Here is an 11,538-nt window from a genome sequence, read left to right as displayed (position 1 = left end):
AATACAAATGATAGTTAAAGTTACTGTCACTGGATCGTAAACAGTAAAATATTCACACATGCACACACTAAACACACACACATATCCATGCTTGCACACAAACCCACAGCTACGCACACCCCCTTACAGTACACCACATACACAACTATACAATAAACACACACACACATCCAGAACACACATGTCCACAGAGTGTCAAACTACAGAAGAGCCACTGACCTTAGCAGTCGTCCAGTCAGAAACGGTGTCTACAGACTCGGAGTGGGCGGTGTCTCTCACTCTGAATTGAAAGTTGTTTGGACCAGCGGGGTTTCCCGGTCGAGACTCACAGGGGTAGAGGTCAGTGGTGACTTCAGGGTTATCACTATAACTACTGCTTCCAAACACAAGGTCCAGGTCCAGTAGGTTGCTTCCAGCTGCCATAGTTTGTACTGTTCCTAATGGGTCAGACACTGTAGGATTGTTACAGTCTGACTCAGCAACACTGTTGGCTCTGCTGAGTTCCAGACCAAGGAGATCCATTGTTGCAGTATTACTGGGTTCTGAACTATAGGGGTCCATTGAAGCAGCGTTACTGAAATCGAAGCTAAAGGAGTCCCTTTTGTTTGTGTTATTGTTGTCTTCAAGGTTTGTATCATCGCTGCTGTGTAAGTCGACGATAGATTGGTTGTCAGTCTCAAAACTTAAGAGTTTGAAACCATAGGGGTCAAATGTGTCTCGGTCGGTGGCATGAGATGTATGTCCAAACCCGTAAGGGTCAAACACGTCTTGGTTCTCAGATTGAGCAGTAGGCTCAAATTCGTAAGGATCAAATGAGGCTTGGTTGTCAGCTTCTTCATCGCTGAGTTCAGCGGCAAAAGGATCTAGGATCTCTTCGCTGTGGTGTTCGGGGCTGAGTTTAAATCCATAGTTGTACGAAGTTTGACTACTGGGCTCGTAGTTGGGCTCGTAGTTCAGCTCAAAGCTGTTGTTGCCGAAGCTGAATTTACTGTTGTGTTCAGCTGAGCTGGTAAGAGGGTCCATCCCGATAGCACTGTCCAGCTCTGAATCAGCAGAGGGGTTGGAAGAACCTGGATCACAGCGTTCAGCTTTGGGAGTGTCTGGCTCTTCTACAAGGTCAGCCGACGCTCCCCCTTTGAGGCGTCTAGGTGGACGGACCGGGCGGGTTGGTACAGGAGGGCTGGGTACAGGAAGGTCGCATCCACCTGTTCCGGCAGGTTCTGAGTCACAAGCCTGAATCCCAACAGGGTTGCTGGGTTCCACGGAGTCGTACCCAGGTGGCTCCAGGTCAAAGTCAACTGGTATAGATCCAAGAGTGATGTCAATCTCTTCTATGTCGGAAGGAGGGGATACTGCGTTGATGTCAAACTCGTATCCATTGGGGTCAGATTCGGTGGAGAAGTTAGGTCCAGCAGCCCAGGTGTTGGCCCTGGATGCTTGACTGAAGGGTTCGCGCCCAGAAGCTACACCGGGTTCATCTGCGTCATCTAATTCAGTTTCCAAGGAACAAGTTTGAGCTGCGTAGATGGGCTTGAAACCCAAGCGTTCGGTCATGATCAAGGTTTGGGGCTCAACGAAGGAGAGTTCAACAGCGTCCGTGTGAACAGTGTCCAGATCCTCCCTGCTGTAACTGATTTCTATGTCGCTGGATTCGTCCTCGTCGGGGAACTCGGACTCGAAGCACTGGGTGCCGGTGGAGGCTTTGTTCTCAGCGCAGGAGAGGCTGTTGTCTGTCTCGTCATTAGATCCAGGTTCCAAGCGGGTGTCCGGATCAGTGGAGGGATAGGGCTCCTCTGACCCCTCTGGAAAGAGGATGTCTGCAGCGAAGGGGTCCGTGCCTTTGAACGGGTCATCATCTACGATAAAGGATCAGTCGCAAACAGAATTAGAGGCCTGGATAATGCTATAGCGTATCATTATAATCAATCAGATTGTCAAAGTTTTAGATATGAACTTCACTCACCAGATTTATCCGTTTTGGCAAAGAGGTCGTCATCTTTGAAAAGGTAATCTGCAACAAAAAAAAGAATCATCATCCCCATCATCACCACCACCATAATCATCATCATCAAATCATATGGAACAGATAGATACTCACGTTCAGATTCACAGTGAATGAAGGGGTCAGGGTGGTAGAAGTCGAGCTCTTCGACTGCTATGCTACTGGTGGATCGTGTTTGGGAAATCTTTTCTTCGTCCTCCATTTTCTCTTCCTTTTCTCCCTTATCCTTCTGCTAGAGAGGTATAGGTTAAATATTTCTCACAGTTTAAGGGAGTTTTCCTCATACATCCAGTCTCTTCAAAATTATTTTTGGTTTACAGTACATTACACTGAGGTAATACGGTAGCCATACCTTTGGTGTGCTTGGTGTAATTGTCTCCTCCTCCTCTTCTTGTGTATCAGCCAATCCGTTCTTAGCGCGAGCCGCACACCCAAGGTTTGCCTGTGAAAAGAGAGAATAGGCAACTCATTTCAAAGCCCGTAGGACCCATAATTCAAGCTATCCCAAGTTGTATGGGTTTGATGGACATCATGTGGGATTTAAACACTTTTGTATGAAACATACCAGGATTTCAGCGTAGACAGGCAGTGATTGGCTCCTGCCCCATGACCTGGCTGGTACAGCGGGGACGTCAAGAGTTCCGTCCTCTGTCCTGAGGCTGCTGGGGGATGTGTCGATTGGCTCCACCTGCTGGTGGTCTGGCAGTGTTGCATCTCCCGTCCGCTCACTCCTCAGTATACTGAGCGTCTGCTCCTCCTAGTCCACAGCAGTCATCGACAAAATTTATTATTTGTCATATATATAGATTACCAGTCAGTTTGGAAACACCTATTCATTCAAGGGTTTTTCTTTATTTTTACTATTTCCTACATTGTAGAATAATAGTGAAGACATCAAAACTATGAAATAACACATATGGAATCATGTAGTAACCAAAAAAGAAATATAGTGCCATGAGTGTGCAAAACTGTCATCAAGGCAAAGGGTGGCTACTTTGAAGAATCACAAATATAAAATATATTTGGTTACTACATGATTCCATATGTGTTATTGCATAGTTTTGATGTCTTCACTATTATTCTACAATGTAGAAAAATAGTCAAAATAAAGAAAAACCCTTGAATGAGTAGGTGTGTCCAAACGTTTGACTGGTATTGTACATCTTAGAGAAGTCTATGCATGTGTTAGCTTTGCCCAGAACAGTAAGAGATGGGGGCAGGCCTTATGCTCCACTTGGCACGGTAAAGACCAAGTAAGTAAGTGGTTGGGCTTGAGTGCTAGGCACATGGCTATTCAAAGACCTTGTGCTTGTCTTTATCCAATAAAATAGACCTTTTGAACTCTTCCTGAATCAATGACTGTTATCTACTTAAAGGTTACGTCTGGTACATCATCAGCAAACAAAAGAAACCCAGCTGATATTAAATATCGGTCCACTACAGCTTGAAGGCTTTTTCTCATGAGACAGAATGATTAAAAGGAACAAAAATCAACATGGAGGATCAATAACACACACAACGGATCGATGTGACCAGCCTCTTCACTCTCCAGTCCTGTGACAACACAGATCAATACACTGGGGGGCATGATGAAGGCTACACATTAATCACCTGTCAGCAGGGGACTGAAATAACAATGAATCCCCACCCCCTGCCGTTCTGACTGAACCGCTTTATATTAGTATTCTCATGTAACAGAGGTGGTTTGGAGTACCTTCGCCTGAGACCTGAAGCTGTAGCTCAGCGGGCTAACACAGAGGAGACTTGGGTTTCAACCTCAGTCGGTCACACCCACATATACTGTAGCCTGATACCATATTCTTATATTCGCTCTGCATCCTGGCATTCTAGGAAACCCTAGAGGCTATCTTACTTCAAGGGTTCCAGTTGCCACATGAGGAGAATAGCAGGAGACACAATGGCAGGAAAACTCAGAGGCCATGGTCCAATTATCTTAATGGGCTTTACAAGCTCGAATACTCTCCCTTGTGACCATAGCCCAGGGCTTGTTCTCTGTTTTTTTGTGACCACTGACCCCTTTGATGACTGCAGGACTGGATCAATGAACTCATGAAAGACTACCCTATTGTAATGCTGTCATCAATCCAATCCTTCCATAGCAGGTATTTTTGGAAGGACAATGAGTTCATAACCAGATTGGGATATATTTGGAAGGGATGGGTCTTCAACTAAGACACGTCCACCTGTAAAATCTCCTCATATGATTGGCTGATGGACTCCTCCAGAGGGATGGTGCGTTCGCCCGCCTCCTCCACCTTCCCCTGGGCCCGTCTGACCTCCATCTTCAGCTGTTTGAGTTTCCTCCTGGCCCGGGCCAGCTCCCTCTCATACTCCTCCACCTTTGTTTCCCGGGCCACCTCCTCCGCCTGCAGGGAAAGAATCTGTAAGGAGGGAAGAAGTGGGACAGAGGAGGAGAGGAGGAGACAGCAGAGTCAGAGGGAGATAACGTGGGAGCCGTGAAAGGGTAGCAATAATAAAATGGATGAATATAATCTTTATTCATTTGAAGATTGGAGAATAGGTTTGAAATGACCACAAACCAACTAAGGACTGGATTCAATCTGTAGTGCTGAAGATAAGCTTTGTGGTGTGATTGTAATTTAAAGGCAATGTTTACGCGTTTACCGAGATTGCGTTCACTAACAATTGAAACCTTCCATTTCAACTGCGCTACAAAGCTAATCTTCAGCGCTATGCATTGAATCCAGCTCCAAATCTGTCTATGGTTGGTAGAGGTCTTTGTTGTTCAGTGTCCTCGCCAATAGAGCACAGATGAAAATATGGAATAAACTTTTACTGATGCAAATGACCATTCACTCATAAAATCGGGACTTGTTATGTTTCATTCAGTAAGAGGCTGATTCAGACAGGTGTTGCTCCCTTGCGCGCACTGATTTTTAAAAATGTAACCGCTGAAAACGGGTTAGGAAAGTATTTATGAATCATGCAAAAGCCGGGATGGAGAGCCTTTACACAAAAAATACACTACATGACTCGTCGAACATCTTATTCCAAAATCATGGGCATTAATATGGAGTTGGTCCCCAATTTGCTGCTATAACAACCTCCACTCTTCTGGGAAGCCTTTCCACTTGATGTTGGAACATTGCTGAGGGGACTTGCTTTCATTCAGCCACAAGTGCATTAGTGAGGTCAGGCACTGATGTTGGGTGATTAGGCCTGGCTCGCAGTCAGCGTTCCAATTCTTCTCAAAGGTGTTCGATGGGGTTGAGGTCAGCGCTCTGTGCAGGCTAGTCAAGTTCTTCCACGCCAATCTCAACAAACAATTTCTGTATGGACCTCGCTTTGTGCACTGGGGCATTGTCATGCTGAAACAGAAAGGGGCTTCCCCAAACTGTTGCCACAAGGTTTTAAGCACAGAATTGTCTAGAATGTCATTGTATGCTGTAGAGTTAAGATTTCCCTGCACTGCAACTAAGGGGCCTAGCTCGAACCATGAAAAACAGCCCCAGACCATTATTCCTCCTCCACCAAATTTTACAGATGGGGAAGGTAGCGTTCTCCTGGCATCTGTCAAACCAAGATTCGTCCGTCAGACTGCCAGATGGTGAAGCATGATTAATCACTCCAGAGAACGCATTTCAGCCGACGCTTGGCATTGTGCATGTTGATCTTAGGCTTGTGTGCAGATGCTCGGCCATGGAAAGCCATTTAACGAAGCTCCTGACAAACAGTTATTGTGCTGACACTGCTTCCAGAGGCAGTTTTGAACTCTGTAGTAAGTGTTGCAACCGAGGACAGGCGATTTTTACGCGCTACACACTTCAGCACTCGGCAGTCCCGTTCTGTGAGCTTGCTCCTAGACGTTTCCACTTCACAATAACAGCACTTACAGTTGACCAGGGCAGCTCTAGCAGGGCAGAAATTTGACGAACTGACTTGTTGGAAAGGTGGAATCCTATGACAGTGCCATGTTGAAAGTCACTGAGCTCTTCAGTAAGGCCATTCTGCTGCCAATGTTTGTCTATGGAGATCGCATGGCTGTGTGCTCAATTTTATACACCTGTCAGCAATGAGTGTGGCTGAAATAGTCGAATCCAATAATTTGAAGGGGTGTCCACATACTTTTGTACATGTAGTGTATATTGGTGAATCAAAAAGACAGTGGTTTGATTCATCCTGAAAGTTGCCATATTCAGTTTTCCAATCCATGAAAAATTGGAAGGTGAGAAAAGGCTACAATATGGGTTGAACATATATAAATCTATACCTATCTACAAATCTACCTTCGCTAATCATGGAACTGTGATGACAACAGTCCAGTCGTCGTGAACCGTGCATACTGCTACGTATGGTCTGCGTTCCATAAGGATTCAAATAGCCTACATGTCTCAAATGATTGCACAACTTGTTAGAACATTAGCTTCATATGATCCACTATTGCTAGCGACCCTCAGGAACAACCCCACGGACGTGACCGAGGAAAGAAAGGTAAACTAGTGATGTAATGAGATGTAAAATGTAGGCTACAAATTGAAGGCAACTAACACTAAAGTGACAGTTGTTATGTATGTTGGTATTAGTGACACACCTCTGCCACACACACGTATAACTTGCTGGCATGTTTAAGTTCAAGGTCAGAATACGCGTAGAGAGAAGAGCATGAAAAGGGAATTAAATTCAATTTCCATGTGTGCAACTTAAGTCTGAATTCCCTCCTAACAGCAGCCATAGCAGCTGTTATCTCTGTGTGTGTCTCACCTGCTGGCTCTCTTGGACGCACTCCAGCCTGGTCAGTTTGAGCTGGTCCTCCAGCTCCATCCTGTGCTGCTCCAGCTTCTCCAGGGTCTCCTCCAGCTCCCGGCGGTCTCCCCGTTGCTCCTCCAGCTCAATGCCCTCCTGCTGCACGGCATCCTGCAGGTCCTGGTGGGGTGGAACACACAGGCAGGTGGAGGGAGGGATGGATGGAGGAGTGGAGAGATGAAGAGAGGGAGAGATGGAGGGACAGCAGGGGCAGATGGAGCAGAGCGAGAATGGAGGGGTGGAAAGAATGGAAGGACACGTGGACAGATTCAAAGAAAGCAGGACCAGATAGAGAGGGAATGGGGAGAGAGTGTGAGAGAGAGAAAGAAAGCAGGACCAGATAGAGAGGGAATGGGGAGAGAGTGTGAGAGAGAGAAAGAAAGCAGGACCAGATAGAGAGGGAATGGGGAGAGAATGTGAGAGAGAGAAAGAAAGCAGGACCAGATAGAGAGGGAATGGGGAGAGAATGTGAGAGAGAGAAAGAAAGCAGGACCAGATAGAGAGGGAATGGGGAGAGAATGTGAGAGAGAGAAAGAAAGCAGGACCAGATAGAGAGGGAATGGGGAGAGAATGTGAGAGAGAGAAAGAAAGCAGGACCAGATAGAGAGGGAATGGGGAGAGAATGTGAGAGAGAGAAAGAAAGCAGGACCAGATAGAGAGGGAATGGGGAGAGAATGTGAGAGAGAGAAAGAAACAAGGGCCAGATGGAGAGGGGTGGGAAAGATGGAGTGACAGTAGCAGCAGATGGAGTAGAGGCAGCAGTGGCAGAGAGAGCAGGGAAGGGAGGGAGGGAGAGAGAGAGAGAGAGAGAGAGAGAGATCAGTGGTTACTGAAAATCTGAGGAGATAGAGGCTAGAGACTGACAGCTACTCAAAGTCCCTTTCACTGCAGAAATAAGGCTTACTTGGAGTGATGCTTTTCCATTAATTTTACACAGCAGTATTCAACCTGATCTACATTCTAAAAAGAGGAATGATTGGACATCTAACTGACTGGAGGGAAAACTGCCAAGAAAGAGGGGGATGGGCAGAAATAGAAAGGAAAGTGGGAAGGAGAGGAGTGCGAGAGGGGGAGAGAGAGAGAGAAAGAGAGAGAGACGGAGAGAGAGAGAGGGGGGGGGGGGTAGTGTAAGAGCCAAAGTTCAAGCGATGCTTGAGGCACTTTCCTAGCGAGTATCCAGGGCTCTATACGCATGGTATTCTGATAATGAGCTTGTCGATACACTAGTGTGAGAGGTGTTATGAATGACAGACAATGTGCTGTACTAACGCAGATAAATGACTTTATATTCACAGGCACTTTCAACCCTTCAACTGCTAGATTCTGTTTTTAGCTGGAAAGTCTAAGGAGAATTATAGTGAGCGAAGCAAAGTAAAGAGAAATAAAATCTCGCTGTAGTGACTCAGACCTGCATAAACCATGAGAGAGCTGTTTCACTCAGGCTCAATATGCACAGCTCATCCTGACAGTTGGCTATTGTCTGGAAAGGATTTCAGCCCTTCTTCTCAAGGTCCTAAAAGATGTCACTAGGGGATCAAGTTGTGATATTTTGGGGAATCATCCCAGATAGCAAGCTAACACAGGGACGATTTTAGGCCAACTTGCAATCTTGCTAAACAAATCGGACATTTTCCCAACGTCAAGTTGCTACCTTGGATGGAAGGGCACTTAATAATTCACTTGAGTAGCCTTCATAACGCTACAATGCATCTATCATGCATCTACTACCATTTATGCACAAAGTAGTTCATTCTGCACTGTGACATTGTAGCTATTTGACAGCAGGAAAACACAGCGGATCAGGGCCTGTATTCCCAAAGACCTGATCCTAGATCAGCATTCCCTTTAGAATACAAGCTCAGTAGCATAGACATTTGCAACAATAATATTTTAATAATACCACTAGCTGAGAGACAGGAAATCAGTTTTGGGTGAGATCATGTCGAGGCCACCTCTCGGTAGTCAAAGAGATGCTGTTGCCGGGGGATACAAAGCTCCATCCCAGGTTGTTGCCGGGTTACAAAAATAGAATCTCACACATTGACATCTCGACAGGTAGCGGTGCACACAAAATGTTCACAGTGTACTGTAGTTGAAATAATGACAGTCTTTCCTATGATGCTGGGATGGGCATTCCTATGACGCTGAAGGACACCAGTAGACACGATCTGTATTCTCATGGCCAGATGGTCCTCTGTAAATGCAGAGCTCGCCTGCTCCAAAAGGAAGGCGCGATAGAGAAAAGGATTTGGAGATATGTCAAAGGGAATCTGCATATTTAAGCCTAGCGATTCCCTAAAGGATTACTAATGCCTGTACTTTAATCTGTGCACGCCTTCCTCAATCTTCACACACAGAACAACATGACAACACAGAAGACTCTCAGCTGAGAGACCTGCTCCGTACAGTACTGTATGCTCATGTAAGGTGCCATTAGAAACCCTGCACATCCTGATCAGGCTCGCACATAACACGTACACCTTGCTGTAGGCAGTGAAACATGAGAACGCACACAGATGCGCACCCAGACGTGCACAGTCAGACACGCGCTCACACACACGCGCGCACACACACACACGCGCACACTGTGGGAATGTAATAGGAAACGTGTGGCCTTACTCTGATTTCTCCAGTCTTCTGAGCAACACACTCGTCCTGTTCCACAAAGTCCTTGTCCCTGGGGGACCAGCAGAGAAGACAGGAATGTTTAAGGAGGGATGAAACTGATGCTGCACCTAACCACCCCCCCTTACCTTCATCTCCACTTCCCCCTTCTCCCTTCCCCTCTTCCCCAGCCTCCATCCCCACTCTATCCATTCTCATTAGTCTGTCAGTCAAACAGACGGTGCATATGGAAACTGAGGCAGGCTGTGTGTGTGTTGTGTGTATGTATGGGCACCAGGCAATAAAAGAGGGAGGGGAGAAGGGGAGACAGAGAGTGAGAATGTACCAACTAAGCTTGTGCAAAGGGGTTGCATGTAGATGGAGAATGAGTCAGAGAGGGAGGGTTGTCCATCCATGACAGGAGTATTAACTACCTCCTCCTCCCCCTATCTTCCTCCTCTCATACTATCATTCTCCTCCCCCTATCGTCCCCCTCTCATATTATGATTCTCCTCCCTTCACCTCCCCTCTCAAAACACTATCCGTCATCCCCCCATACCTGATTCAGCACCGTGAAGGGTTAACAATCATAAGAAATAATGGGAATGTGCCATTCCTCAAGAATATGCTGTCAAACCACAGCATGAGAGACATTACTTGTTCATTAACCATTTCCTTGATTCAGAATGTATCTAACCCCCTGCTACTGTGATATCAATGTGAAATAATCTACAGTGGATCTACTTTCTAACCAAGGTCGACTCTGTTTGGAGTAAACTGGCGCTTCTGGTAAATTTTACAAGTTAATATCACAGCACTGTGTTACATTGTATTATCCCTGTTGTCTCTCTATGCAAATGACTGTTTGCTCCAACCTGCAGAGGAATGGGCTAGAGGAAGGGGCTAAGCCCAGTGAAAATCTAAGGGCTCAGAGGGCTGTAAATTAAAACAGCCTCGTTTGAGAATGACTGTAATATCAATATGACTGCAGTGTCAATGCAACACTATGTGTTAAGGGAGGCCTCACCTGAAGACTCTTACCTACCTAGTTTTATAGAATACAGTACTTTAATAAACATTTGCACCAGTAAATGTTGTACTGCACCGTTTTTTGTCTTCAATAAATATCATACAGTATACAAATGATCATTTTAAATAGCAATGAAAAATAAATGAGTGTACAGGTGAATGTAAAAGGCTATTTATTATACTCAATAGGAAATAGCCCAACCTGCTATATAGGCCTATTCCATATAGGTGTACATTTGTGAAATGATTTGCTTAAATTTATATTTTTGGGGAGACGATCAAGAATTCCATTTTAGAATTGTATTAATTACAACCAGTTGAAAATTAACCAGTTAACCAATTGCTGCCTGTCTGTCTAAAATAGGCTATATTTTATTGTTGGTGCATGTCGATGAATATAATGTATTGCATTCATAGACCAGCTGTTACTACGATCAATGAGAAGATATTAAACATCCCCGCTTTAGTGCCTCATACTGGTCATTCATTAAAAAAAACATCTCTTCACAACAGGATTGTTGAAATTGCATACGGGGGTAAACCGTTAACCTTAAACATGACCTCGCTCTATTATGGATGATAGGTCAATGTAGAAAAGGAGATTATCGTCAACTAAGCTTTTCCTGATCCATCATCGTTATCCCAGTACCAACCTCTCACTGCACGGTGCCCGTTGCCTTGGCGTCCGCAAGCAATCCAGTACAAAACGCATCATCTCTGCGGTACTCGCTCTCCCATCGCATCCCCAGGTACCCGACTAGATATTGGCTGCGGTCCCGTGCACAGCGTGGGATCCCAAAGCGATTATCCGAGAAGGTTTTGATAGTTCGGTTATTTACCTAGAAATAACCAAGGTCGACTCTGTTTGGAGTAAACTGGCGCTTCTGGTAAATTTTACAATTTCTCATAGCCTGTTCCGACTCCATTCTTGAGCCTTTCATCACGTGGGAGGGTCGACCCTTGATACCAGCTGAGTTCAGAGGCGTCCAAACATCATTAGCGTTGTTTACATTGTCATTGTGCTACGTTACATAAGTTATAAAGCCCTTTGTATGGTGAAAAAGATCTATTCGTAACATTCTATTCTGCTGACGCAAATGTGCAGGAGGGCAGATAAG

General features: G+C 45.5%; 1 protein-coding gene across 3 annotated transcripts in view; it reads right to left on the bottom strand.

Annotated features, from left to right (window-relative positions):
• LOC129814249 (dentin sialophosphoprotein-like) overlaps nucleotides 1–11,538 on the bottom strand; it is a 16,574-nt gene extending 5,036 nt beyond the window's left edge. The window contains exons 1-9 of one of the 3 annotated variants that reach the window (XM_055867242.1): nucleotides 11,074–11,538; nucleotides 9,407–9,464; nucleotides 6,746–6,907; nucleotides 4,207–4,404; nucleotides 2,568–2,759; nucleotides 2,355–2,444; nucleotides 2,099–2,234; nucleotides 1,964–2,011; nucleotides 220–1,856 (exon numbers count right to left, since the gene is read on the bottom strand). In XM_055867242.1, the coding sequence (XP_055723217.1) occupies nucleotides 220–1,856; nucleotides 1,964–2,011; nucleotides 2,099–2,234; nucleotides 2,355–2,444; nucleotides 2,568–2,759; nucleotides 4,207–4,404; nucleotides 6,746–6,907; nucleotides 9,407–9,464; nucleotides 11,074–11,135 (2,583 nt within the window). In that variant the 5' untranslated portion in view covers nucleotides 11,136–11,538. Of the gene's footprint in view, nucleotides 1–219; nucleotides 1,857–1,963; nucleotides 2,012–2,098; nucleotides 2,235–2,354; nucleotides 2,445–2,567; nucleotides 2,760–4,206; nucleotides 4,405–6,745; nucleotides 6,908–9,406; nucleotides 9,620–11,073 lie in introns of those variants that run through there. The other 2 variants (XM_055867240.1, XM_055867241.1) reach the window with 2 other exon arrangements.

This window comes from Salvelinus fontinalis, chromosome 17 (genome assembly GCF_029448725.1).
Source record: "Salvelinus fontinalis isolate EN_2023a chromosome 17, ASM2944872v1, whole genome shotgun sequence".
NCBI classification, from domain to species: domain Eukaryota; kingdom Metazoa; phylum Chordata; class Actinopteri; order Salmoniformes; family Salmonidae; genus Salvelinus; species Salvelinus fontinalis.
This window is presented reverse-complemented; position numbering and strand designations above follow the sequence as displayed.